At 49.8% G+C, this 27,492-nt stretch overlaps 1 protein-coding gene across 14 annotated transcripts in view; it reads right to left on the reverse strand.

Annotated features, from left to right (window-relative positions):
- The window catches only part of LOC144156100 (uncharacterized), a 248,100-nt gene that overhangs the window by 2,112 nt on the left and 218,496 nt on the right, over positions 1–27,492 (reverse strand). For 8 of the 14 annotated variants that reach the window (XM_077687897.1, XM_077687904.1, XM_077687905.1 and 5 more), the window contains 15 exons: positions 15,995–16,664; positions 15,725–15,896; positions 15,472–15,546; positions 15,169–15,302; positions 14,894–15,044; positions 14,588–14,829; positions 12,818–14,517; positions 8,876–9,056; positions 8,177–8,786; positions 7,499–8,089; positions 5,365–5,758; positions 1,937–2,056; positions 742–881; positions 502–678; positions 277–411 (listed from right to left, as the gene is read on the reverse strand). In XM_077687897.1, the coding sequence (XP_077544023.1) occupies positions 277–411; positions 502–678; positions 742–881; positions 1,937–2,056; positions 5,365–5,758; positions 7,499–8,089; positions 8,177–8,786; positions 8,876–9,056; positions 12,818–14,517; positions 14,588–14,829; positions 14,894–15,044; positions 15,169–15,302; positions 15,472–15,546; positions 15,725–15,896; positions 15,995–16,664 (5,492 nt within the window). The remainder of the gene's footprint in view (positions 1–276; positions 412–501; positions 679–741; positions 882–1,936; positions 2,057–5,364; positions 5,759–7,498; positions 8,090–8,176; positions 8,787–8,875; positions 9,057–12,817; positions 14,518–14,587; positions 14,830–14,893; positions 15,045–15,168; positions 15,303–15,471; positions 15,547–15,724; positions 15,897–15,994; positions 16,665–27,492) is intronic. The other 6 variants (XM_077687900.1, XM_077687899.1, XM_077687903.1 and 3 more) reach the window with 6 other exon arrangements.

Consider the following 27,492-nt stretch of genomic DNA (forward strand, 5'->3'; position numbering starts at 1 on the left):
GCCCAACTTTCACTGCTAGCTGCACACCCTTGGTCTGAAAGCACTTGCGGCTGCACTGGACAACTTGGAGCCTTACTTGGTGGGAGAGAAGAAATCCCGCCTCTAAGAGCCACCTGCCCATGTGGCAATGAAGCTGCATATATTTGAAAGGCATCCCAAGCCCTGCCCTGAAGCAGGATAGAGGGACACTGAGCACAAGCAGCCTGCTTTGTCGGGACTCACCAGGTTCACACCCCTAGGGGGCTACACACGGGACGGCCTCGGCCGTGTGCTCACCTGGAGCTTGTCCTCGTGGTTGGTGTGGGTGTCGGATAGTTGGCGAAACTCATTGGTCAGGCTGAAGCAGTGCGCTATGTTCTCTGGCGAGACGAAGTCCTCGGCCACTTTGATGCAGCTGTGCAGGTTGCGAACCTGCAAGGCATCGGAGGCGACACGTGAGGCCACAGCGGCAGCAGAAACAACAAGCTGAGGGAGGGGAGAGACGAGGGAGGGGGTGCGTACCTGGTGGGGGGCCCCGGCCGGGATGAAGACGGCCTCTCCTAGGCACTGGGCAATGGCATAGCCCTCGACGTCGTACTCGTCAAAGAGGCGCTTGCGCAGCTCCTCGTCCAGATACCAGCTCTGGTCATGAATGGGGTCGTGGTGGGGCTCCAGCTTCTCGCCACGCTCCTCGGCCACCTGTGGTGCACACACCGCCCATGGAGCTGCCGCACGCAGCAAGAAACCCGCCGCCTCACCCACCTTGTTTAGCAAGTCCCGGATCTTATCTGCGTCGCGAGCATTGTAGATGTGCCACAGGGCACCCGGCTTGGCATTCTTCTCCCGGACTCTTTTCCGGGTTAGGGAATCGCACGAGCCCTCATCAATGGCTTGCAGGGCAGCTGCAACAACAGGTCCACCCAGGTGAGCACCATTTAGCCAGTGTTCGGAAGATGTACTGCATTGCCTCTCCTCCCTCTACCACCGCACTCGGGCAGCCCTAGTCATCCCAATCCTGCTCGTAGGTTAAGGCTACAGCCCTATATTCAATAACCCGTGCACTTCCCTCCATACCCTAAAAGCCCTCAATTAAGGGGGGAGGTGGCTTTCAAAGCAACCTTTGTTTGTTTTGGCTTAGGCCAATGAACTTTCGTAGGCACACTGGAAATGGCATTACAGAGAAATATGATGTTTCACCAAGACATGGAGCATTTTTTTACGAAGGTTTATGCGTTGCCTGCTTTTGACAAGCCTAGCAAAGCAATGCGACATTAATGTTTACCCCAAGATATGGTTAATGCCATGACAGTCGAAAGTCCTTTTTAATCACTTTATTTTATATGCACCACCACACTCACTGTTTTAGATGACACTACTAAATGAAAAATCTAAAACTGGCAACATCAAACACACAAAGGATAGAAGCAACACAAATGGGATCAAAACTGTGCAGTCATAGCAACACTACGCTTGCCAAAAACACAGCAGGAGACTCTAAATACACTTTCAAGAAAATGGTTCCTAAAGTTGCTGGAGCTGTTCAGTTTTTGAAGTGCATGAGCAGTACTGCATTTGCTGACATTGACTGCAGGTGACATTTTGAGTCTCTGCCCTTTGATTTGGTGCACATGGGGTGCCTTATTGGCTCCCTGGAAGTCCCTTTGTGTGAGCCTCAAGACAATAGAGGCCCCAGGTTGTGTACAGTGCATAATTTTTACTTTAGGGTAGCTGGTTGCCTGTATTGCACTTGGCAACTTCTCTATGCAGAGTTGTAAATGGCAAGGTGCGCGAACTTTTTTTGACATAAATACTAGAACTGACTTCAGGATTTGTTTCGTTTTATATATTCAAAGCATCAAAAGGATATACATAGGCTGCTCAAAAGCTTGGTGGGTTATGCTAGTTCCAGCACTGTGCTGTCCGGTAGAGTGTTACAACAAAACAAACAAAAACCTACCGTTGATGTGCTCTTCATCTTTGCCATCCTTGGGTATCCCCACGTAGACCATCACATTCACAGCATCGCTGACGTCCAAATGAAGGTTGGTGGTACCTTTGTTGGGGTACAGTGCAGACCCTGCAGAACAAGCGAAGAACAATAAAGAATGGGTGGCCATTTCTGAAAGCACAGTGTGCGCAATTATCAGCCACAAGCTTTTGTGAAAACCAAGCTAGGGTAACACTACCTAATCAGCCAATATTTTCAGAATGGTAAGCTGAACTGTAAAAAATTATTCCCATAATGCTCAGCAGGAGAATAAAATTTCAAGCCATTGTAGTCTTGCGGTTTCGCTCAAGTTGGCATCGTCTGCACTTTGTGGGCTTCTTCGTCCGAACATCACTTATTCAGCAGCTCTAGCTAGAGCGAAGCAGCTGAATTTTCCTTTCGCCGTAACGCTGGCAATTGTAAATCGAGTCAAACACAGAGAAAGTCTGACATCTCCATGGCACACAAGATGCCCCAGAGTACCCTCAGCACCATCTTCAGACGTGCCTTCTTGCGCGTGAGTGACGAGTGAAAATCGTGACGAGTGCAATGAAGCCATCGCCTGTGTTGCTGAAGTGTGGAGTGAGCTGTCGGAGTTTCCAGCCATTGTTACGGGACTATTTCGGACCGAAGTAAAGCGGTCTATAAACAAAAGGTTTTATAAATGGTACATGCGTTCACGACGTCCAATCCTGTAGACTCGCACATCGAATTATGCCCTACATCGAACTGATGGGTGTTTTTCTGAGAGTTCGACATGACCGGGATTGACTAATATTTTATGTGGAATAGTAACAAACAGAAGTATTCAATTCAGCCAGGGAACAAATTGCAACCTGTGCAGTGCTCACAGTGCAAAAGCGGTCAAGGGCATCTGCAATGCAGATCAACAAACATGCTCTCGGATGGAAGATGAAGTAATTGCCATTAGGCAATGTTAAACTTACTCTCGGAGAAATGCAACTCAAAATTAGATTCAAAAATTTGGACTTTGTTTTCTACTACAGTCCCTACTGCCACCGAGAAGTCAGCTAAACCAACACGTAACTTTTTTTTAGGTACTTGTTAGTTTTTACCTAGTATTTAACAAAATCGACACGCAACAGTGTGACCATGCAGTCTAAGCATTGCATGCATCATTAACCTTTTACCGCCATTTTACCACACGACATACAGCAAGGTTCACGGCACCTCAATGCATCATTGTTATGCTGTAACTGGCATGTAGCCAGCTTGCCTGTATTCGATTACAGACCATTTGCAGGGGTGGAAGCAGGGTCTAGCTTTTTGGAGCAGGCACGGGAGCAGCAAAAGTCTTATTTTGGAGCAGCAAAAATCCCATTTTGGAGCAGGTTTGGAGCAATTTAGGGGCTACTTCGGAGCACTTTTGGAGCACACTGACGGCCTTAAATAATGCGACTGAGCGCACTTTTAAGAGCAACTAATCCAAAAACCGCAAGAAAAATAGAATTGGCCAGAATTATTTAGAAGGAGCGCAATAAATTAAATAGGAGCTGGCACGTTGATATTACCCTTTACTCGGGACTGAAACCTGCCTTTTGCCAATTCCTTTAAATGTAGCGACTTTTTGGCCTTTATTTGTATAATAATCAACACTGTTACTAACAGTGGCTGCTTTTTTAAATTTTTTGGTAAAGTAGTTTCGAGCTAAAACAATCGCGTGCAGTGCGCCGCCCCACTGCCGCCGTCACCGCAACCGTGAAATCAGGCGTCGTGAACGTGCCCTACCCGAGCGGCGCTCGCCGAGCGCGCATCGTCTCGCATCGATATTCCCCAACACGAAGACAGGCGCCGTACAATATGATGCTGTATTCGCAGCAAGCTGCCGCCGCCGCATCGACCGAGAAGGCAGGCATCATAGGCAGGCAAAGGTAGGCAGCGAACGAAGATGGCGATTTCACGACGCCTCATTCCGTAATAGACGCGAAGGCGAAAGCGGGCACGGCATCCCATCAAGACGCCCGCTTTCGCGGTCGAGTCGGGCCTCGTCGGCGCGCGAATGAGTACGGTGGCTGTGTGGCGCGCTGCACGCAACTGTCTTAAAGGAAAGTGATAGCGGCCGCCGCAACACTCTAGAGGAGCGTGCGCATGCGCTCAGTATCGCAGAAGAGCCCTTCGCGCGGAAGCTCGCGTCGTCACGGTTTTCGGTTTGTGCAGGTCCCGAAAAATTACACTTTAATCACCACAGTAACTGCGTACTCGCGCAAAAATAGTAATAAAAAAACTACTGATGCGAAGAGTGTGCAAAGGGGTCATTCGTCTTACTTCAAGCAGCTGCAAATTCGAGGCCATGCCTCAAGTTATATCACTAGATAACTGTTCAAAGTACTTTTACTCATGCTGGTGACAGCCTTCCGGGAAAGCCGCGGCGATAACAACGTTGCGATAAACTCCACGAGGAAACCACGAGTGCACCGAACTGCCGTGGCTATGGATGCGGCGTGGATGCGGCTGCGTCTATTGTGTAGCCAGCGCTCAGTGTTGCCCGGACGACGACAAGACTCGGCTAAATTTGGCGTTTTGTGCTCTCAATAGACAATAATCACGCAAATTGCCGTTTCTGCGCAGCTTAGCGCAGCAGGGAAAATTGGCGCACAATGGCGCAATTGGCGCAGCAGTTCCACCCCTGAGAATGTCATCGCTGAATGGCTCTGCTCAAAGTTTAGTTACACACAAAGCCAGCCCAAAGTGGCAGCACCTTAGATTGCCTGTAGAAAGCTGGGTAAATCATCATCATCACCACCCTATCTACGCCCACTGCAGGGCAAAGGCCTCTCCCAATAATCTCCAATTATCCCGACCCTGTGCTAACTGCAACCGCGAACTTCTTGATCTCATCTGCCCATCTAACTTTCTGACGCCCCCTGCCTCGCTTGCCTTCTCTAGGGATCCACTCTGTTACCCTTAATTACCAACGGTTATCTTGCCTTCGCATTACATGCCCTGCCCACATCCATTTCTTCTTAATTTCTACTAATATGTCCTCAACACGTGTTTGTTCCCTGACCCACTCCGCTCTCTTCTTGTCCCTTAATGTTACACCTATCATCTTCCATTCCATTGCGCACTGAGTCATCCTCAATTGACCCAAAGTCGAACCCTCTTAGTGAGCCTCCAAGTTTCTGCCCCATAGGTGAGCACCGGTAAGATGCAGCTGCCATACACTTTCTTCTTCAGGGACAATGGTAGGCTGCCGTTCATTATCTGAGAATGCCTGCCGAATGCACTCCACCCCATTCTCATCCTTCGAATCCCCATTCTTATCTTATCCTGGGTAAACATGTCGCGACTAACCAAGTTGATCGACCGCTTGATAAATACCCCTGCGGTTTCCCTGCCCAACCAAAAGGGGCGCGAAAGGGAGAAATGACCCGCACCGTAGGCATTGTACATTTTGGGCCCCAGGTCCGGCCGCACGAAGCAGTCAGGCAGCCGGCCGGCCAGGTTGAACACCCCGTCCCGGTGGGTGTACTCGGGCAGGGGCAGCACCTTCATGAGATCACTGAAGCGGGTGGGCAGCATGTCGCTGAAGTCATCGCCCGGTGGCCAGTCCTTGAGCTTGAGCAGCATGTACTCCCCGTCCTCGTCCTTCATGCGCTTGCTGAAGTTTTCAAATCCCTCCCAGAACTTGCGCATCGGCTGGTTGGGGAGGATGTTGCCCGTGCGACAGTTGACCAGGTCATTGCGGATCTCACCAAAGTCACGGCAGAAGCCGTCAGGGTGCCACAGTGACATGTTCAGGTTCTTGCACACATCAGTCACCAACACAGGCTGCAGAGAGAGAGAGAGAGAGAGAGAGAGAGAGAGAAAGAGAGAGAGAGAGAAAGAGAGAGAAAAAAAAAAACGCTTTTGCACACTTTGTTCGGCATTCACAGTGAGAAGACGTGCGCAAAGCTAGTTCATTGGGCTAGTCCTTGGTAGCTAGACTGCCCTACTCCTAATACCTTCGTTCATGCAAGGGTTTACAAGGCTTTCAGCGTGGATTTTCAAGCACCATGTCTGTTGGAAATTTTTTATAAAAAAGAACAATGTTCAAAGGAAGCTGGAAGTTTTAAATAAAGAGAAATTACGGAAAAATGGGAACATAGTGGAAGCCAATGTTTCAAAAAGGGGACTTGTCGAACAATGGCTCCAGTGACGTTTCCTTTTTTGTCATTTCTCATCCTTGCTTGTCAGAATTAACTCTTTCGCAACCGCGCCACAGGCCATCGTTCACGGGTGAACGATTTTCAAACCTCCCGAAAAACTAAAAACGGCACTATTCAGACAACTGATGCAATCTGGTGTGTTCATTGGAAACCCCTTTTTCAGTTTGTTGCCATTTGCTCAAATTTTGTGGAGGAAGACTGCGTCGAGAGTGAAATTTGAACCTAAGTAGTGACGTGTTAAGTGGAAATAGTGTCCTGTTTCATGCACGCTCTGCTAAGGTGTCTAGACCGCAGTTTCAGGGACTTAGGCAACTGCTGCTACTTATTTATTTTTACTCCAGCCACACTGATGATTCCAGCAAAGATGTGGATTTTTTAGATTTTAGTTCGGATGAAGACTTTAGATTTAGTTCGGATGAATTTGGGCAGGTGCTGCCAGGCAAGGTTCGCGTTTGACTTCCCGCTGTATTTATAAACAAAACGTGCCTAATATTTGCACACTGCAGTATTACTTCCATGTGTAAGGTCTGGACAACGTGCGGCGGGAATATTTTGTCAAATGCACCGCACCATATCGCGTTATAACCTTCAAGATAGGCTGGCGCTCGTGTAAAATTAGTGCTGCTTCTCAAGAGCGCTTTTTCTCCCCCTTGCTTTTTACCGCTGCAGTGATAAGGATTTTGTGTGAGAACACAGAAAAGCATCCTTGGATGCATATTTTAGAGAGACTGACTGTCTCGAGCGGCTTCGTGGAGTGGCACAGCAGTCAGGTTGGTGGGCCCGCAAAAATCCAGAACTTGGTGTACAGTACTGATGTATATATTAAATCAGCTTAGGAATGCAAGGAACATTTCGTATATCTTAGCATTCTTAAAATAATTTTTAGGCTCAGTAAAATAGCCTATTTGTGTTCTGTGTATACTTTTTTGTGCATTTTTTTGTTTTGTTGACCAGTAAACTCAATTACTCCTTTCACAAAGCTGCTGTCATGCTTTTGAAAGAGAAAGCTACAATTTCATGCACAGCAATGCTAAATGTGTCGCAGTATCTCGGGAGAACCAAAAAGGTTTTCTGGAAGTACTCAAAATCAGCCATTTTTCCGCAGTCACTAAGAGTTAAAAACTTTTAGTGTGCTAAATATCAACCAAGCAACAAACATTCTTGCAGGCCTCTTGTAATCATCCTTATACCCTGCAATATATCTTCCTGCATCAGATCCCGCTTTTCTCACAAGGACGTGGCCCACACAATCAAACGAGGGCAAACAAGCTCAGCCACCATGCCGAGGGTTTGAAAATGCTCGTCACCCACCCCCAGCCCAGCCGCCAGCCCTCCAGGGGGTCACTGCAGACAGTAGACTGACCTGTCCTCGCTTCCACTGCTCCTGGAAGATGCCCAGGTTGTTCTTGTTGCGTGGTTCGTGAAGCACGAGCAGCTTGCCACCGCAGAGCCAGGAGTGGGGCACGCCTGGGTAGAGGTGGGAACTCTCGCCCACGGTGAATGAGCGCACGGGCAGGGCATGGCGGCCAGTGCGCGTGGGCGGACCACGGCGGCAGAAGTGTACCAGCTGCTGCTCCCTCTCGCCCCCCACGGCCTGCTCCACGGCCGCGGCCACCACCTCGTCCACAGCAGTCTTCTTGGTGTGGCCACCGCTGGGCCGGATGAGCAGCTCCCGCAGCGTGGAGAAGTCTTCCCCCCGCTCCTCCGAGTTACCTTCAGACTGCTCCTCCTCATCGTCCATCTTGCTTGAAGAGTGCAGGGCCACGTCGGCCAAGACCGACAAGGGAGAGCCTCCACTGTCCGAGCCTCCCGCCTCGTCCTCCGAAGACACATTGCCGTTCACCGTCCGCTTGGGCCGCTTGGCGGCACTCGCAGAAGAAGAGGCCTCCCCGTTCACAGCAGCGCTGCATTCCTTCTCGGCAGAGAGGGTCTTCTCGACCGCACTCATGAGTTGCTGCGAGAGAGAGAGGGAGAGAGAGAGAGACAAGTGAGGCATTGGCGGCACTTTCGAGGCCTGGGGCAGGAGGAGACCGGCACTCACCTTGCAGACGCCGTTGGGCGAGGAGCCATTCTTGCAGTTGTCCTCGCACTGGGCGCAGCCACAGTAGCTGGGAATGTCCCACTCGAGGCGTGTCCGGTGCAGGTCCTGGCCGACGTCCCACAGGGCCGAGCTGGCAATGATCTGGGTCATCATCAGTTTGTCCTGCTCGTGCGCCACCCGATTGGCACACATGAGCCACTGGAACTCGTCCCGGTCCTTGGAGGGCGACTCCTCCGCCTTCACAGTGCCATTCTTCTTGGCCTTGTAACAGTCTATACACACTACAAAGCCACACTTGTGACACACCCAGTGAATGTTGAACAGAGTAGTCTCGCAGACATCGCACATTTCCCGCACACCCTGCACTACACGCTTCCACGTAATGGTCGTATTGTCGCCCATGTGCAGAGACTGGGCCTCCCGCTCTTGCTCGACGAGATCACAAAACTGGTCGCCCACATGGGTCAGGATGATCTTTGCAGTTTCCACATCCAAGTCCTTGGGTGGGCGATCCTTCGGAGGCAGCCACAGCTTCAGGTCCTCATCCGCAGCGTCACCTGGCTCCGAGAACCCAGCACTCACCACTGTGCCACTCTTGTTATACTTCAACCTGGGTGCAGAAGGAAAAAGACATTGGGAATTCCTCCAGGGATGGGCAGGGCTCGGAGAGGGCTCTGCAACAGTTGCAGAAGAACTTACTTTCGAAATGCGTAGAAGCGGCAGAAAATGTTCGGCATTTTCTTGTTTCTCTGGTTTGGCGTCATACGGCATTCCCTGCATTTTGGGAGCTTTGGAGCGACATCAAAGCAGGATGCATCCTGAAGAAATGCTTTTCCAGATTTCTTGAGCTGAGCTACAGTTGGCTTGTCAGATGATCGCGCTAAAAATAGAAGAAAGGAATCAGAACATAAATTCCGGTATTGCAAAATAAATCAGTGAACGCTGGTGCAATCGATAATGAGGCGACACCAGCCACAGTACTTCAATCAGAGATAAATGGGTAGAAAATTAGCTTTTGCTATGAGAGCAACAAGACGCATGGCAAGATTCTATACAGACAACCATGAGCTGCATATGGATTATATGAACCATTAACTCGGCATACAAAACCGGGGCTGGTTCACAAGGTACAAAACTTGAAAGGCTGGCCAATGTGAAAATCTGCCTTTTTTCATTGCTCTGAGGCGGCCTCTGGTGGTACCATCTGGAAGCGATATGGCAGGGGTGCAAGTGGGCCGCCACTGCAACAGAAGGGGAATCGGCGCTTCGTAACTGGCATATTTTGTGTGTGTGTGTGTGTGTGTGGGTGGGTTTAAATCGTACATCTTGCAGCTTCAAAAATAAAACTATGCTTAAAGACATACGTTTTACATGGGAATCATGTAAACAAGCGTGCGACATTCGTTTCTTTATGCAGCGTATCCCCAAGTGTCAGTACCGGAGGGTGGCTATCCTAGGTTGTTGGAGCGATGTTCTTAATTCTTTTTTTACTGTTATTTCCCCGCTCATAATAGGAAGGGGGTGGCAGTCAAGAAACCCCGCTTCCCTTAAAAGGACACTGAAGGCAAAACTGAAGTTGGTCTAAATAGATAGATTGGCATCTGCAGAAAACGAATGTACCAGTCTCTGGGTCAATACCTTGAAAGCAATCGCGCAAATACTAAAAAAAATGAAGATACAGTTGCCCAGCAGAGACGATGTCAACAGCAACTGAGCGGATGTACCAAAAGTCACGTGAGCAACAACAGAACAAGAACTGCGCAAACAAGCTCTCAAAGCAACAAAATCTCTTTGCACGTTCACTTTCACAAGTACTAATTAATTATAAACGTACAGGTATAATTCAAGCCATGCTGACTTTTGCAAGCTGCCACGCCACAGCACCGGTGGCGGTTGTGATGGTTATTGCAGGTTCAGCGAAGTCGCATCTGTTTTCTCTTTGTTTACATCATAGCAGCAAGTAGCATGCCAGCCTTCCACGGTTCCGCTCTTCTGTGGACAGTAATTTTCGCCTAATAGAACAAGTTCTCGCTCCCTCGCGTAGCACTGCCTGCCCGAATGACGTTTTGCACCCAGGCCTGCGGTGGTGTGTGTGTTATGGCCGCGTACACTTTGCAATGAAATTCGACGGCGTGCTCCTGGCGGTAGTGAAACTGTGCTTACTACGTTGGTATTATCACTAGCGGCGATTCAACACCGCACCGGGTATGTAGAATGTGTGCGCGTTTTTTTTTTTTAACCTTCCTGGCTTGCACCAGGGTGAAGCGACTTGTTCGCCTCCGTAAATCGCAAGAATCGAGTGCTAGTCTTACGATGAACAGGAGGCAATCGATCGCTTGTTAATTTCGCGGTTTGATGTCAAAGGGTATGCCGCGGTGGATGTGTTTGCTCAAAACCATTTCTTCATTGTCTTGAAGTTGAACAAAATGTGTGCGTCAACCCGGGTCTTGATTCAGGGCGTTGTGTGCTGCTATGCTTCCACTACGGTGCGTGCTTAGGTAAAATGATATTTGTATCATGGTATACATGTTTTTCATTGCATACTGGTGCCAAGGCGTTTGTTGGTAGTGGTTTGGGCATTCGTAAAAGCTCTAGGCACACTTCTGGCAGACTGGCTAATAGGCAACTCCCTTCACAAAACATGGCACCTAAGCAGAGTGCATCGAAGCAACTTAAACCAGACTATCCGTAACAAGAATGCAAATCAAAAGAGTACCCCTGTCGTTCTCGCTGCGGTTGCGCTGTTCGCTAGACATTTTGTGGGCAAAATAAAAGGTTGCGCGGCACATTCACATTGTTTAACCTTCATCTCACATCCTGTGTGGCACCAAGATTGACGCACAGGGAGTGCCAGGTAACCGAAGTGTGGGGCAGGCAAGCTGTCTTGTCATATGCGCTGAGTGCACGACCAGTGGCTCCTGCGGCCGTGATGGTTCGCTCGGTACGTTTACGTTCACCTGCTAGACCATACCGCTCTCGCTTCCGGCAACCGTTGAAGTCACGCGAAACGTCATGAAATGGCACGGGGAATGAAATGTGTTTTTGAATGTCTAATTTCTTGGCAATTAAAGCATCTTTCACCGCCGAATAAACGCTGAGAGGGCTCCGGAGCAGTTGAGCTTTTCTCCTAGCCCAACTTGCTAGTTGCCTTCAGTGTTCCTCTACAATACTTGATGTCAGCGCCCCTATCAGATTTCCCAACTTCTGGCTTCAATGCTGTTGCCACTTCGGCCACTATTACAATATTCTAGTTCTCTACAGTGGCCTTATCAAAATGGCACCTTAAAAGCTCATCCTGATTGGCTTTTGGCCTCCGAGAAGAAACAAAGCTATCCCAACTGACACCGGCTGTCCAAATACTGAAAAATTATATGGTTTCAACTGAACCACTGTTGGACGGAAATGCGATCTATGCAATCAGCTGCTTCACAACAACCTAAAACAGACTGACGGCAGGGTCACAGGCGAGCACTCTCTCCTCAATAAAAAAAAAAAACGATTTAACTAGTGCAAATTAATTTTCTCGCTGCGGTTATGTGCTACTACGTAGCAATGTGTACCATTGGGCAAGTTGGTAGCTCATTTGAAAGAATAGCTACAGCGCGAATAGAAAGGACACAGACAGACAACTGGACGAGTGCGTATAAAAGGTGCAAGGTTTCTCTTATTAAATTCAGTTGTAAGTTAGTGCCCGTGTCGTCTTTGTGTGTCCTCGTCTATTTGCGCTGTAGCTATTTTTAATACGTAGCAATGTTTTGGGGGCTATTGTACAGGATTGCTGTGAATTGGGGTGTCAGGGCAAGTTATTACCGCTTTCATCGCTGATAGATATCTCATTGACCTTTTTCCAGCAGCAGTCTGTGCATGCGCACACTGCCCATCTACCCTTTTGGGAGAGAGAGAGAGATGGGGGGGAAGATAAAGGCACTTCGCTTGCTGCAGGTGCGAAATGCATGCTGTTTCCCGGCCTCACATTGGAAGGAAGGGTGACAAGTGGGTGGGAGGAAAATTAGTTTTGAGCATGGGCTTTTCCACTGGAAAATTTGGGGGGGGGAAGAGGCTGACCACTGCTTTTAGTTTGCCATGGCTGCCACTAGGACTGACCGATGCTGGAAAAAGGTCCGTTGATCCTGGCAGGGGCAGTGCTTAAGCGCCGAAGCTACACTTGGGCCATGAGGCGCACCGTGATGGAGGGCTCTGGACTGATTTCGACAACCTGGTGACCTTTAACGTGCGCCAAACTGCCAAACGGCCCCCGCGGCCTGTGGCAAACACGCGGCTTGGGCTCAGCAGCACAACACCTTGGACCGAGCCACCATGGTGGGCGATAATTTCGCTGTTGACCCCTTGAAGACTAGAAACAGACGAAATCAGTATATTGAAAAGACTCAAATGATCTCTTCATGCTTGCTACATTCTTGTTTGCTGGGGGCATTGTTGGCAACACAAAGTGTTTGTGATTAAAAGCAGTTAATGTCAAAGAACCCACTCGCCTTACAGTAACAAATTGGGAGCCCAAGATGCTGCCAAAGAGCAGTGCCACATAAATGGCACGCTTTCAAATTTGCTGTAGTGCAGCTCAGCTCTACATGGCTTGTATGAGAAATCGCCCCTGTGGAATGGGGCGGCCGAAGCGCTCACCTTTCTTGCGAGGCACGGAGGGCGCCTCCTCGGCGGCCTCGTGGTGCTTGAGGCCCTTGGGCCTCCTGCCTCGCCGCCGCGCCATCATCTCGGGCTTGTCTTCCTTCTTTGGGGAGGACTCCTCCGGAGGCGCGTCGCTGTTGCTCTCACTGTTGCCCCGCTGCCTCTTGCTGCCCGACTTGTCCCGTCCCGCAGTGCCCCGCTTCCGGGAGACCCTGGTCTTGCGGCTCACGGTCGGCTTCTCGGCCTCGGACGCCGAGCTCGAGCTGCAGTCGTCCCTGATGGAGCCGCTGGCCTCCGTGTCGTGGCCATTGACACACACCTTGCTGGCTGCAGCCAACTCCTGCTTGGCGGGCGAGGCACACGCACTGCTAGTCTCCAGGCGGGCCTCAGCGTCTGTGGGCCTTTTGTCCTCAATCTCCGAATGCCGCTGCAGCCAGGCCTTCTTCAGCTTGGTGTGGTTGCTGCTCGAGTTGCTGATTGTGGTGCAAGTGCTGGGGGCAGGGCTCGGAGTCACCCGCGTGTCGGAGTCAGACTCGTGCACTATCGAAGAGCCCCCGCCCAGACTGCCAGGCTTGCTGTCCTCGCCCGACGCCGGAGAAGGGGCATTGGGGGGCCTGGCCTTTGTTCGGCCCTTCTTGTAGAACTGGAAGCTGTCCTGGCCAGGGGACTGCTGCTGCGGGGGTTGCGAGGAGGAGGGCCCCTGTGGAGGGGTGGCGGCAGCAAAGGGCCGGAAAGACGCCTCGGGCTGTGGCTGCGTGGCCGCCACCAGTGGCACCGGCGAGGCAGCAGGCGGCGTGGCAAGGGGAGACACATTCTCCGGAGCTGCTGTGGGCGGAGTAGCTGCTGCGGCAGGCAAGCACTGCACGGGCGACGGGCTCTCTTCGCGCTTGGGAAGCTTGAGAGGCAGTTCAGACGCTGCCTTGCGTCGACCCGGGGACAGGGCACCCTGCTGCAGGTTCAGTGGCTGTGGCGATGGAGGCGTGAGCCGCGGCGGGGTCGAGCTGGTGGTTGGCAAGTGCAAGGTTGGCGATCGCGAGCGAGGCACTGGCCGAGCAGGCCCATAGGACAGTTTGGGCTCCTGGCCAGTCCGGCACACCGGGGTGCCCGTCGTTATGCCTGGCATGGCGCGCAGATACTGCTGGGCCGAGCCTTGGGCCAACCCTTGGGCCGGGCCTTGGGCCGGGCCCACCGGGGAAGACTGCAGCACACCGGGGGGCACCAACTTGGAGCCCTGAGTGGTCGGTGTGGCTGGCGTGTAGAGGGGGTTAGGCACCAGGCCCTGCTGGATCAGGCTGTACGAGTAGGGCTGCGTTGCTTTGGCAGACTGGCTGCTGCTGCTGCTGCTGCCGCCACCGCCACTGCTGTAGCTGGTGGGCCCAGGTGAAGGGGTGCTCAGCGGCGAATCCTGGCGAGACCGCGAGCACTTGACGAGGTTCTGCGCCTCCTCCTGAGGAAAGCTGGTGGGACAACGTGCCAGAGAGCCCTGGTGCGCTGGTGCAGGGCCGGCAGAGTTGTATTCATACGGTCTGAACGTTCCTGGTGTGGACATAGCTGGACTGACGCGGTCCTTGACAGGGGGCTTGGGACTGCCTCTCTGGCCACCGGGTGTTGAGGATCGGTCAAAGCGCAAGTCCTTCTCTATCCGTGGTAAGTGGGAAGGCGACGAGACAAGGGCCTGGCGATTCACAACGGGTTGACTGGAAAAGGAAGAAGAAAGGTTGGCCACAAAGCTCCCCGCCAATCTAACTAGTGCACTGTTATATATACCTATGGTGCGACTTGGACTCCTCTCTGGCTTTGAGCTGGGCTGGAGTTATATACATCTGAGGAAACGGCTGGTAACCATAGAGGTTGAAACTGGGTTCCCCTTTGGAGGTGGCCACTGTGACTGATGACGTTGATGGAACAACAGAACTGCCCACTTTCTGCGACAGGTTTGAACCAGGAAGCATTTGATTTGTCTTTGGCGAGGACCGGGCATGAATATCCAGTTTTGGCTTCAGCTGCTGCTGTGGAAAACGACATGTTTGCCATCAGCAACAACTCAAAAGAAATGGGCAAATATGAACGTACTTCAGCATGAGAGATCCTATGATGTGCAGGAGCCTGTGCCTGAAGCTCCAACCTTTGCTGTTGCTGCTGCTGTTGGTGTTGCTGCTGCTGAACCATTGATAACCAACGCTCCTGGTCTGCAACATGCCGCATTCGAGCTTCCATGGAATACCTGTAGGAATAGTACCCACGTTCCGAGGTCCACAACACACACACATAGAACAAAATCCACCAGCACACAGGTCCACAATACTTGGAAGCTAGAAATACCAGAACATAAAGGAAAGTAAGATTACTTTTCATGGTGATCCAAGTCCTGCTGTTTTTCCCGTTGCTTCTCAGGTTGGGTGATGACAGAGCTGCTGGAAGTGCTGGCCGCAGGAGCCTTTGGGTAAGGTAAACTAGCAATGGGGCTCCAGCCTGCCCTCTGCTAGTGATAAGCAGAAAGGGGGAAAAAAAAAGGGGGGGCCCTCCGATCACCAATGGCTGCAAGTACTTTGCCCTTTACTACAACAAGACAAGCAACTGAGACTATACAACACTCTTAGCTAGATTCATCAGCCAGCGGGGCAAGAGGAAAGACATGTAATGTCACGTACGATGCAACCTGTCTTGGGAGAATCTAGATGATTTTGATGTGGATTTTGAGCCACAGACATCATTCTGCCATATGTCTGGAAGGCACAAAACAGCAACACTAAGTCACCCAGGCAAAGCAGTTACTATCCGTCGGTAGGCTGGGCAGTAAGCGGGGTAAGGCGATCAGGGGGGAGCTCAGCTGCTGCACTCGGGGTTCGGCCTGCTTGAAAGCACATGCACAAGGGAGAGTGTTCGGGCCCGGCCAGCACTGACCTTTTGACTAGCCAAACGTAGGGACTCCTCAAAGTGCTGCTGCACGGCTTCACGCTGGACGCGCTCCTGCTCCTCTTTCTTGTGCCGTTCCTGCCGCTCCTTCTCGGCCTTTTCGCGCTCCAGCATTTCGGACTTTTCCCGCTCCCGCTTCTCCTCCTCTTCTCTCCGCTCCCTAGAACACGCCAGGCCGTTGCACAACCCCGCCCCCTGGCACGGCACACGCGCACACCACAAGCAACAACGAGAGGAGGTGGGGAAAAGGGGCGGCACCTCTCGAGCAGGGACTGCCTCTCCTGCGACGCGCGGGCCTCCTGCAGCTGGGCCATGGCCCAGGCCGCCTGCGTCGGGGGCGGCAGGCCCGCCATCTTCTGGCTCCACAGCATGTCCACGTACTGGTTCGGCCCCATGAGAAGCTGCTGGTAGGCCAGGGGGCTGCTCAGGGGGTCCACGTGGGGGCCCGGCAGCACGCCAGAGCCCGACTGCAGGCCGTAGACGAGCGGCCGGGCAGCCGGCTGCTGCTGCTGCTGCACACCAGGCCGCGGTGGGTACAGGGGGGGCCCCTGCTGGGGCGGCGGCGGTGGCGGCTGCTGCATGAGCCGGCCGTGCGGCGGGTGGTCCAGGTGTGCACCAGGCGGGTAGGTGTCCCGCGCACTCGCTTCACTCTTCACGGGTCCTGCACTGCTACGCATGGTGGCCGGCGGCGGCGGGCCCACACCAGGGACCACCTCATGGGCAGGGGGGCAGTCGGCCGGGGCCGCTCGCCTCACATCGTCCACCACATGGGGCCCGCTGGTGGTGTCGCTCACCGGGGTGGCCTCCGGCACGCCAGCCTCCTCTGTGCTAGGCCCAACGACACTCGGTGGCCCTGGAGGCGGTGGGCTGCTCTTCTTGGGAAGCTCTTCCTCGCGGGCACACTTCCGAGCCCGGCGCCGTTTGTCCCCTGCGGGGCGAGAGGCCGTAGTTAACACCCACGCCTGCTACCACTTGGCACAACTGCCTTCCCTTACAGCCAGGCATTGGCTCTCAAGTTCAATCACCATTCAGCCATAACTCAACTCTGCAAACACAACAGCCAGGAAATTGCACCACGCAAGCTCCTTAACAGATCTCCAATTACCAAGGAATGAACAAGTGCATCACAGACAGCATTCACAAACAGTCAAGCTTCCTAGTTGACTATAATAACCACTATGTCTACATCCGTCAGCACTGAAGCGCCAGCACTTGTCTATTGTCACGGTCGGTCATCAACCACATAAAAAGCAGCGCAAACATCTGACCAAAGCATTTATGCCACTGCATGCGACTTGGGAACAACCGAAGAAATCCTCAGTGTTGATAACCGAAGCAGCAAAGAACTGGGAACCAAAAAAAGTAAGTCCACAAATGGCTCATTTCACAGGTGAAGCACAGCTGTGCAAGCTTGGGACAATTTTCAGAAAACTGTACTGCAAGTTTGCAAACTCATGGTGTCGCGCAAAGGTGCTCGAGCAGGACGGCAGGGAATACGGTCTGCAAATAAATCCAATGTTTAAAATATGGCCAAATGGTAGGCACATTGAGGGCTTCTTTTCACCCTCCCCTTTTGACACTTCCCACGGTTTGTTTATTAGTGGGTGCTAGTTATGCTAGTTATGGGTGCTAGAGGATGCTAGGGGAGGAGGGAAAAGGGAGGAAGAAACCTGTGATGTATGGAACACCACACAAAATGGCAAACCATACAAGTTAATTGCGCCTTTCCCATGGACACTTATGCATGCATGACACCTATGACTAATGTATGGGAAAAAACAGTGACAATTGGCAGCAACAGAAGCAATAGTGAAGCAATCCTTGACAAATGAACTTCTCACCCCCATCACCACCTTGTATGCAATTTTGAGAACATTTGTCAACATGTTCCTCAAAATCTTTAAATGGAGATATTGACCACAATAATGTGGGTAGTGCCACCATGTAAAATAATTTTTACCGAATGTATTGCTTTGCACACGACTACTATACTTGCAACTATCCGGAAATGTACGGTGCAGAGTAGCTTTCTAGGAGCATTGCTAAATGCATCTGTTCACGCAGTCTGGCTAGTTAAACCCCGAAGTGCAGAATACTGAACCTGGGCCGGGGTGTGCCCAAATCTTTTTTGGTCAGACATTAAGAAATCCTGCATCAGCTTTTTATCAGTTGTAGCAACCGATGGCGATGAGACCAACTTTTTCAGCATCCGTGAATGAAACCCAATTTATTTACTACACAGTAAACACACCCCATCGTGCTTTCAATTAACCATTTCTTGATAACCTTGCAAGGTGTAGGCTAAAATTTACACATGTATGGCACCTAATAGTTTAACTAGGTTACGGAAAACTATTTGCACAAGTAGTAGCTTTACAGTTCCCTTCTGGGCGAAATGAACTGGATAAGATAGGAACACCGTGAAAAAATCAGTCGTTGCAGAAAACAATGGCGGCTATGCAACACACAGTTGACTTGCACAACTGGGGGATATTGTTTCACAGTAACCTTGGTCAATTTTTGTTGCCAATCTACATGACCAAACCACTGCCTTTGTCAAAATTAGTGCACGATGAAAAATTGGCGCAGCTTGCACTAGTGGTGCAAGGCTGGAGAAACAGCGGAGGTGGGATTCGACCTAGCTTCCGGTTTAGCTAGGTTCTGCTGGGCTTTTCTAAGTTTTGTTATAGGTTCTATGATGTTCCTGCTCGGTTAAGCCACGGCTAGGCTAAATGTTCAGGGGCAAGGCCATATTTAGCCGGGTTTTACAAGGCCATTCCCGTCAGTCCTCCACACTGACAATGGATCCCAGGGAGGAAGAAGCTAATTCGACCCCCAGTTCCGCTGTTTCTCCAACCTTGCACCACTGGTGCAAGCTGCACCAACTTTTTTTTTTTGCATTTTTTTTTTTCGTTTTTTTTTTTTTTTTTTTTTGCAAACATTACGGGACCAAGCTTAAGCCTGAACAGTCTCGCTGTTGAAAGCTTTTAGTGTAATTGGCGACTTCCATGGTGCCTTCCAGAGAGGAAAACGAAATCACAGAGCTGTCGATTTTTGAATGAATGAATATACCACAGTTTTGTATAAAGAACTGTGTTCGCACCTCTAGACAAGAGCTACCAGCAGGCTTCGAGCATGAGCGTGTCCTATCTAGGGTGCTGCTTCACATTACCTGGCACAATATTGGCCTCGAGGACATACCGTGGCGCCACCTATGAGTGACGTCACTTGTAGGACGCCGAATCGTGTTGTCGTCTGCTACAACACATTTCCCGTGCGTACGCGGAAGCGCGTTTTTTTTGTTGTGGCCACCGTCTCGCCCGCTTCTTGTGGATTTGATGCAAATTACCAAAAAAGTTGTACGTAAACCAAATAATTCGGACAAGCAATCAGCGACTCGCTTGTTCCCGGCGACACCGCCGCGTTTAGGTAGTTGCTACCGTCGCGACCCACAGCTCTTACATACGCAGCCAGCTAACGCCAAGGACGATGCAACTGATGCCAAGAAAAGTACGCTGTAAAATCATTATTAAATACTTGTGACGGGACATGTGTGTGCAAGCAAACACCTTGTAACAGCGACGGAAACGCGTCGCTCACTTATGATCTCACCGCGCGAACTGCTCGTATTACCTGGTAAATGAATGACGCGAGAACGGTGATCAGATTGCTTCGCCGCACATGCTTAAAAGTATTATGATCTGCAGTTCGGCTTAATCAGTGCCTATTTCCCCTACGATGTTTTATAGTCATGCCCGGATTTGATTAACGATCACTGCCGTAGCCTGTACTCTGCACGGCTGATGTTTACTTTTCGCGACTTGTCCGCAATGTATGAACGGTATGAACGCGAGTTTTTAACGCCTTCGAGCGGGTTCGGACAAGGCTATATTTAGTTTTCATTAGGTGCTCGGCGTGGTAATTTATAATTGCAGCGTGTTTTGTATGTTTACAGTAAGCCGGCATTTCTCAAGTATCAATTTCGAAACTCACGACTGCTCACAGAAGGCGAGGCTGCGTACGAGGCGAAACACGTCGTTAATGATTTCGGGTAATTGGGATATTTAGAATAGGAGAACCGAGCGTTGGGGGCCCCCAAGAAGTTAGTGGAACCCAAACGCAACACGCGCGTGCGCGACGGGAGGGCCTTCGCCAACAGCTCGCAGCCGGCTTCGGATGCACGTAATCGGATGTTGGGAACTCTAGGATGGCGTCGCAGCAGATATTTCATCGCCGTTAGAGTTGCGAGTGACAGTCCCTAACAGAACGTTTCACCACGCTGGGAACTCTGCAAGCGCGGTGATTTCCGTTGAAGCGATCGACGATCAAGATACCTGCACGGCCTCGGCCGATTCTTGCGCGCAAGCATAGCCATCCTTCGGCCGCTCGCCTCACCGTGCGTGAACGGGCCGGCGCTGCCGGGACCGACCTCCGCGGCCAATCGGCGTAAATCGCGGCAGATATTTGAGCATCGCTTTGAAAACCACAGCTGATGACACTACCTATCAGAATTTTTCATCACACTCGCATCCACTTTCACCAATCTGGAACTTCTTTTCCACGACTTGTGTGATTGTGTGTGGCAGCAACAACTTGTGCTGCAACGACCTGCGTCGGTTCGAGCCGCACCGTCGGCTGTGCGGGCAGGTACGGCGGGTGCGTGTGCTTATGCCAGCAGTTAACGTTTCACGATTTTCTGCTTTATACATTTCTAGCAAACAAGGGAAATCTAGAAACTTCACTCGGCGATCGTCGTAGTCCACATTGTTGATCGGGGAAACAAGCCGCTGCTTACGCTTCGGTCGCATGCGTAATACACCATCACGCTCATGGTATTTGCGGATAATCTACTACAGTTGATACAGTTATACAGTCACCATTAGGTCGAACTGCGCTTGACGCACTGAGAATTAACTTCAAACGAAGGAAATTAACATGAAAATACTTTTAGAACGCGCTTCCTAAGCGAAGTGTCACGCTCTGCAAGCCAACTACGCATCAAGATAGGAACGGTGATCCTACAAGTGACGTCAAAACGATCGCAGCGCCGGCCTGTCCAGTGGTGGGCCTCGCGGCCAATATGGCTCTGACAGCATGTCTATTTGCGGACAATGTTGGCAATTTATTTGTACGAGACCAGGGCAACAAATCTGTATGAAATCTACACTACTGAGCAATAAAAAACTGGTGCAATACTGGGTAACTAGTTTCCAATGGTTCACATTTAAGTCTGACAAACACAATTCGCAAAATAGTGACTAATTGAAATGCACGCGAAAATTCCAATGTACTGTTTGGTCAACTGGGAAGCGCAGAAGTCAAGACAGCCATGAATTTGAAACTTTAGAATTGAAGTCGGAGCTTCCATAGGTATTGCGCTTGCAGGAACAGATAATGACAAGCCTTCAAAATTCAGACATAAGTGATGACCTGGAAGCAGCCAAAAGCTAGGTGCTTGAAAATAGGCAGCATAGCATAGCATTTAGAGTGCGTGGGCAACTATGGTTCAAAATCAAACACCTTATGTTAGAGTACCTTCCGTCCAGTCGTGGAGGGGAGACAGAACAGAGGGGAGACAGAACGGCCGTGCGCAATAAAAGGAAAAGCAATGAAGAGGCGCGCGCCTCTGGCCGTAACGGGACACCACGACTGGAGGGAGGGGGCCGCTCACAGAATTCGGGGAAGCGAGGGAGGGGCCCCGCTCTTGGTGACCGCAAGGCGGGAGAAAGCAATGAGAACGACTCGCTCGAATTGGCTCCAACGAGAAGCGAGAGTAAACAGCTAATGATTGAACCAACGAAGTGCTTCTTTTGGGTTATTTCAAAAGCCTACGACGACAGAAGAAGTATTCCTACACCCACTGGCCCCAGATGGTAAGGTCCAAGTCCTTTTACAAAGTCCCAACTGCGAGTACAAGCATTATAATACAGTTTATTTAGAAGCTAGTGGGAAACATGGAAGAGAAGCTCAGTGACCATGGCACACTGATTCAGGCCATGAGCACTTTTTCCACTGGCTATGTAGAACTAACAACACATAGTAGCTAGTCCTGGGGTAAAGTATACGCCCGACTGACATTTTGTAGACGGGTGGATGGAACTTGAGAAAAGGATAACACCTGTAAAATAAAACGAGCGCCAAGAGAAGAGCGTAAAGAAAGTAAAAACCCTTAGCAATGAAGCTCTTCAGTTAGTAACAGCTGCACGTCACTCTGCACTGAAAATGCGAAGGCAGTTTCTGTCATTCGTTATTGGCAAACAAAATGAACACACCCACGCTGCACATGTACCACATACAGGACAGTAATCCTCCACACCCGTGGTGGATATGGGCCAGTGAGTTTTCAAGGTTTACATGTCAAAGGTACACGAGACAAGCCCACAAATACGAAGCTATGCCACGGGCTTGCCAACAGCCTAAAAGCTTGAAACAAAAATGCTCGATCGAGCCTGACCATGCAGTAGTTTAACATTACATGTGTATTGCAGAAAGGGGGCAATGCTCAAGGCTGGTTCCTAACACTGACAGCCTAGTTTGTTGTTTGCAGAGGTGCTTCACATGCTGGAAGCATCCGAGTAGCACATAGAATACGTGATCTTGCCAGAGGGGCAGAATTAAATAATGCTCTTTACTACCGTGCCACTGCTCCTTATCGTGGTCAAAACAAAGAACGGGTATTGCCATTTAGGGACAGGGCATGGCATGAACGACTTAACGCAGTGCAGCGACAAAATGCTTGCTTCATGCATTTTGCAAAACCAGGGTTGGATTCTCACTTGGTGGCAGAGTATGCACCCTTTTTTTATTTTACTTATAATTCCACTGTTACCTTGGGACGCTGCAATTCAGCGCTAATACAACCATTGTATAGTTACTGCCTGTTTTGTGAAGCACACTATTGTTGAATACAACTTCACACGGTTTCTTAAAGGGGCACTGAAGTGATTTGCAAACACTGCGAGATTACTAGCGCAAATTGTAGTCTGGAGTCCCTAGGCCTTGTTTTGACCACCCTCGCTGTGTTTACGCGACTTTATTCAGTAGAAAAATCAATTTGAAAATGCTGTCCTCCCTGCATCCTCCTTGTCATTTCCTATGATGCTTTGTACGACGTCAAAACAAGATAACTTGGCTTGAGTGTGCTACTGCATGGCTCGCCGACCGTGACAGAATCAGTCGGCCCAGCGTTTGGTCAGCCGACCGCCGAAGGGTTGTTGCAATTTGTTCACCCAGTTGAACCTAAGCCCCAACACGTTTGTGGCATGAAGAATGTGCCTTTAGTTTGTTTAGTTTGTAGACTGTATCAAGCTCCAAGTCGCTCAACACAAGCGCACATGCTATGCTTTGCTGACTGGTATGCCAGGAGAAAAATCTAAATCTAAGGCCAACTGAAGGTGGGAGAAGAGTCAGTGAAGTGAACATAGGTACTAAGGAATTAAAATCAACCAAAACTTTACTCGCACAGCGTAAAACCACGGTGCGGGAAGCACTCTTTGCCCTGGGCGAACCAGCACTACGGTCAGCAGAACGACCACACATTTGTGAATGCTTTTCCCCCAAAGGAATGCAGTAGCTGGAGGCGAGATACTAGTGGAACTTTGGGGGTCGCTTACTGCATGAGCGCTATTCAAGAAACAGTCATCTAAGCTGCTCAGAAGGTCAAGACTAAACAAGGATGTAGACTAGCTATATATTACATACTTTATATTTCCGCCCCCACAAGCACTGACTTATGGCCGAGTGGTCTGGAGAACTAGGTATATTGTTTTCTTTCTACTCTGAAATTCACCATTTTTGCGCTGTAACGTTCATTCCTCCACGAAAGAGTTCGCAGAATGCGCACAGACTAACACTGACGCGCTGGCAAGTTCTTGTTGGCGTGGTGTTGCCATAAGCACAGACTGCTTGCGGGCACAGTTCTGAGTCAGCCGATTCTAGGCCTTGTGCGAACACGCCGCTTACGATACATGCACAATCCAGGCAAGCTCCAAGGGGGGGGGGGGAGCGCATTGCATTTGAGACGCAGGATGAGTTTACCCGCTGCGCACGCTTCGGCTGGCGATTGTTACTATTCCAAGCCGTGCAGGTATCTGATGCATTTTACAGCCAACGTGGCAGAAGTGCGGTATGCCGATTACCAAGATATCGAGAATGTCCAACCAACGATAACGGCGGATGCCAAGCATGTTGTTTCACAGAACCGGAACTGGTTTGAATTATAATCTTGGGCATCGTCCAATCTTGTAGCACTTTGTATTGACATCACATTTGTGCGGCCGCTGCAAATCGCGCATGATAATTTTTCTTTGTTCGGGCTTTATAAAATAAATACTGCCATAGCCTTAGCATTGATTCTCTGCCGAAAGATGCCTCAATTGCAGAGACATTGCTAATTAAATGAGCAAACATGATGCAAACAGCAACTGCAGCCGCTGTTTGAGTCACGATAAACCGGAAGCAAGAGCAGCGGTGTTGCATAGCGGTATAGAAGCAACTGAATACAATGCTACTGTGTACCGAGTGGTTTGGTCAGTTTCGGTCAAATCAGTCATGCTTTCCCGAACTCCCATGTCCTTTGCAGCGCTCGAGCACCAAGCAAAATGTTCCATCATGAGCCCGTGATCAGTAGTGACACTTTTTGTGGCGCCGCGAATGTTGGTGTTGAACAAACCGCTCGTGCGTAGCTTGCGCGCTTCCCTGAAAAGCAGTACCGCTGCCTCAAGTATGTACAACTAGCAGCATCCCCCAGCAGCCAGAAAAAGTGTTGCATACCCCTTCCGGTGCAGATGGCGTTGTATATAGCCAGTGGTTCCGCGTTTGTACTATTTTCTAAGGTATTAAAAAATAAAGCGATGTGTAAAAGTGGTATATGTGTTCTCGATGAGGTAATGTACCGATCTAGAGCAACTTTTATTTAGACTGCAGTGTCCCTTTAACAGAAACTTCTTTTCCCACTTTTGTCACAACAATGCAGGAGAACCAGTTACCACTTGGCATCTGGTAGTGCCACGATTGATGGCTGCAGGGGATTTCCCTTCCGATACCCGTTTTTTTTTCTTTCCTTCTGGCCACTATACAACTGCTCTCAGCTCAAGTTCCCCCTACCACGGCCAAGTGTTCAAAATGGCATTTGGCTTCCATTGGAAGCACTTTGGTCACGTGCAAGAGTAAGTGCAAGGCGAGTTTCTGAATCATTAACAAATCAGCCAGCAGCCACCTTGTTTGTGTGTGTCAGTTTCAAATTTATCTTGTTAAAATGAAAATCGAAAAAAAAAAAAAAAACTACTCCTGTGGACTTGTGTTCGCCAGCTTTGTAGATGCTTGTTTTAATAGCAGATTGTTTAACGCACGGTTGCAGCAGCAGCTCTAGCAAAACGCATCATTAGGCTTGGCGAGCAAGCAGAAGCATGTTGCATAGGGTACTATCAATCGAGAACACACGCCGCAGAGAGCAACATCAAAACACATAAAAGTTGCAAAAATTAGAGTTGTGTAAGCATTCTTTGATTGATTGATTGTAGGGTTTAACGCGCCGACGCAACGCAGGCGATGAGGCGCGCTGTAGTGGAGGGCTCCGGATTAATTTTGACCACCTGGGGATCTTTATCGTGCGCCGAAATCTCGTACACACGGGCGTTGTAAGCATTCTTACACCGCTTTTGTTTCGCCATCCTTAGAGTTCCTTGGTGGCATTGAAAGAACACGTCAACCGCATAAAAACACTGGATTAGATCTTCGAAATCTCGTTATGTACAGGTGGCCACACTAAAGTGTGGTTTCGAGCTAGTAGGTATTGTTTGCATGTCCTATGTGTAAATATTTGATGCTTCAAAGGAGTAGCAACGGTTAACCTGGATGTAACGAATTCGCTACGCAAATTAGTCATGGTTTCTTGCCCTTTTTCTGAAAAACCAGCTGGCAAAACGCACTACGTTAGCGAATTCGCCCGCACAGCAATCTCGTGCGTGTCCACGTGCGAGTGTGATACCGGTTAGATGATAGGCCTGCCTGTCGGCGTGCAGTCTGTCCCCTGATATCTGTGGTATGGGTTCGTGGATAATTTCTGCTGCCTGAATGCGAAAAAATTTGCCTTTTACAGACAAGCTCGCAATTTTAAATGCTGTCTCAGCCAGCGAGAAAGGAGAACGTCACCGCCCGGTACAATGTCCCAGCGAGCATCCCTTAAACAATTTTGACTGCAGAAAAGAGCATGAAGTTCACGAAAAGGCACCCTTGCAGCATAAGTTTGGTTCTTGAAACGCATTAAGGCACCAAAAAGTATAAAAGCAAAAGCGATACTTAGTTCGGGGGCCGTGTAGCAGCAGCAAGCCCAAATTACGCGCCATTTTTGTGTGAAATATATCCTTGAACAAGGGCGAGTTCAGTGTCACTGATGCCTAGCATACTGGTTTCGTTTCTGCTTCATTCCCGCGAGCTTTAACTCTAAAGCTGCGTGTAACGGAAACCGGAATGTAAAGAAAAAATGCGAATTTTTGTCAACTTCCGTTATATACAGGTTTAACTGTACCTCCGCTTTGACCCCAGCATTTTGTTTCTCTGGAACGAAGTACCCGGCAGAACCTGGTGCGGGACGTCAAGCAAGCGACACTGTTCTTAACCAACGTTACTAAATCTATTTCAGTTGTAAAACTCTGCGTGAAAGAGGCAGGCGAATGTGACCCCTGCCAGTTGCCGCCCACGTGGGGGCACTGTTGCCACAGTCGGCTGATCGGTGGGCTCGACAAATGTTTCATTATGCACTACTCCGTAGTAAACAGAATGGAAATACATTGTTTTCGAGTTGGTTGCACCAGAATTTCAAGTTTTAATCTCACGAAGCACGTTCGGAATGTATATAATTCTGTGCTTGACATATGAAAATTTGTGTGACGCTGTGGGCTGGGTACGCAATGCCAGGGAGGTGGTGCAGACGTTGAGAATTGCTAGAAAACAGTCCGTTTGACCGGTGAATGGCTGAGCATGCTTGCCCTGCATCCTTGGTATATAATTGATGATCATACAGTGCACGCAATGTATAGGAGGGGCAAACAAGGCCATTGGTATGGTGAGTGAACTTGATAGAATATCAAGGGTGATGTAAAGTAAAATACTGCCAAGATGCGCAAATCACCCATAAATGCCTGCAAAAACTTTCTGAAAATGTGAAATGTCAATTTGGGCCGCAATCAGCACATCTCGCACTTTTGAGGCTGCGCACTTTATCAGGCATAGATTCGTCTGCAGGGAGCTGGTTCACAATGCAGCATCTCACCGTTAACAGAACACTAAAGGATTGTTTTTGAGCGTGTTGAGCAAGAAGTTTATAATTTAAGCTGATGTGGCAGGCTCCAACACGGTTTTACGTTTCTTACGTGCGAAAATTTATATTGAAGCTCATGCTGCGGGCTGAGCACAACGCCAGCGAAGTCGAGCAAGGCAGTGCATGACAAGAACGCCCGTTTGATCATTCACTTGCGGAGCCTGTTCATTAGGAGTTGTTCGGAGTTGGGCATACTAGGACCTTAAAGGCTGTGTGGTGATGACTACTTAACAATATTCTAGTGCACCTACCTGAAAAATAAATAGCAAAAGAAGAAAAACATGTAAGAGGGTTTAGGAATCAGCTCTGCACAGCTAGAATTTCGTTTCCTAGCCAAATCGTTCCTGAATAAGCCAAAAAGTATTCGTTTTGAATTGTGTATACACTCCCGGCAGCCTCTGACTGCTGCAGATGCATGATAGTGAAGCATGTAAAA

Source organism: Haemaphysalis longicornis, unplaced genomic scaffold (genome assembly GCF_048455015.1).
Source record: "Haemaphysalis longicornis isolate Haplotype H1 unplaced genomic scaffold, Haemaphysalis longicornis Haplotype H1 scaffold_1, whole genome shotgun sequence".
NCBI classification, from domain to species: Eukaryota; Metazoa; Arthropoda; class Arachnida; order Ixodida; family Ixodidae; genus Haemaphysalis; species Haemaphysalis longicornis.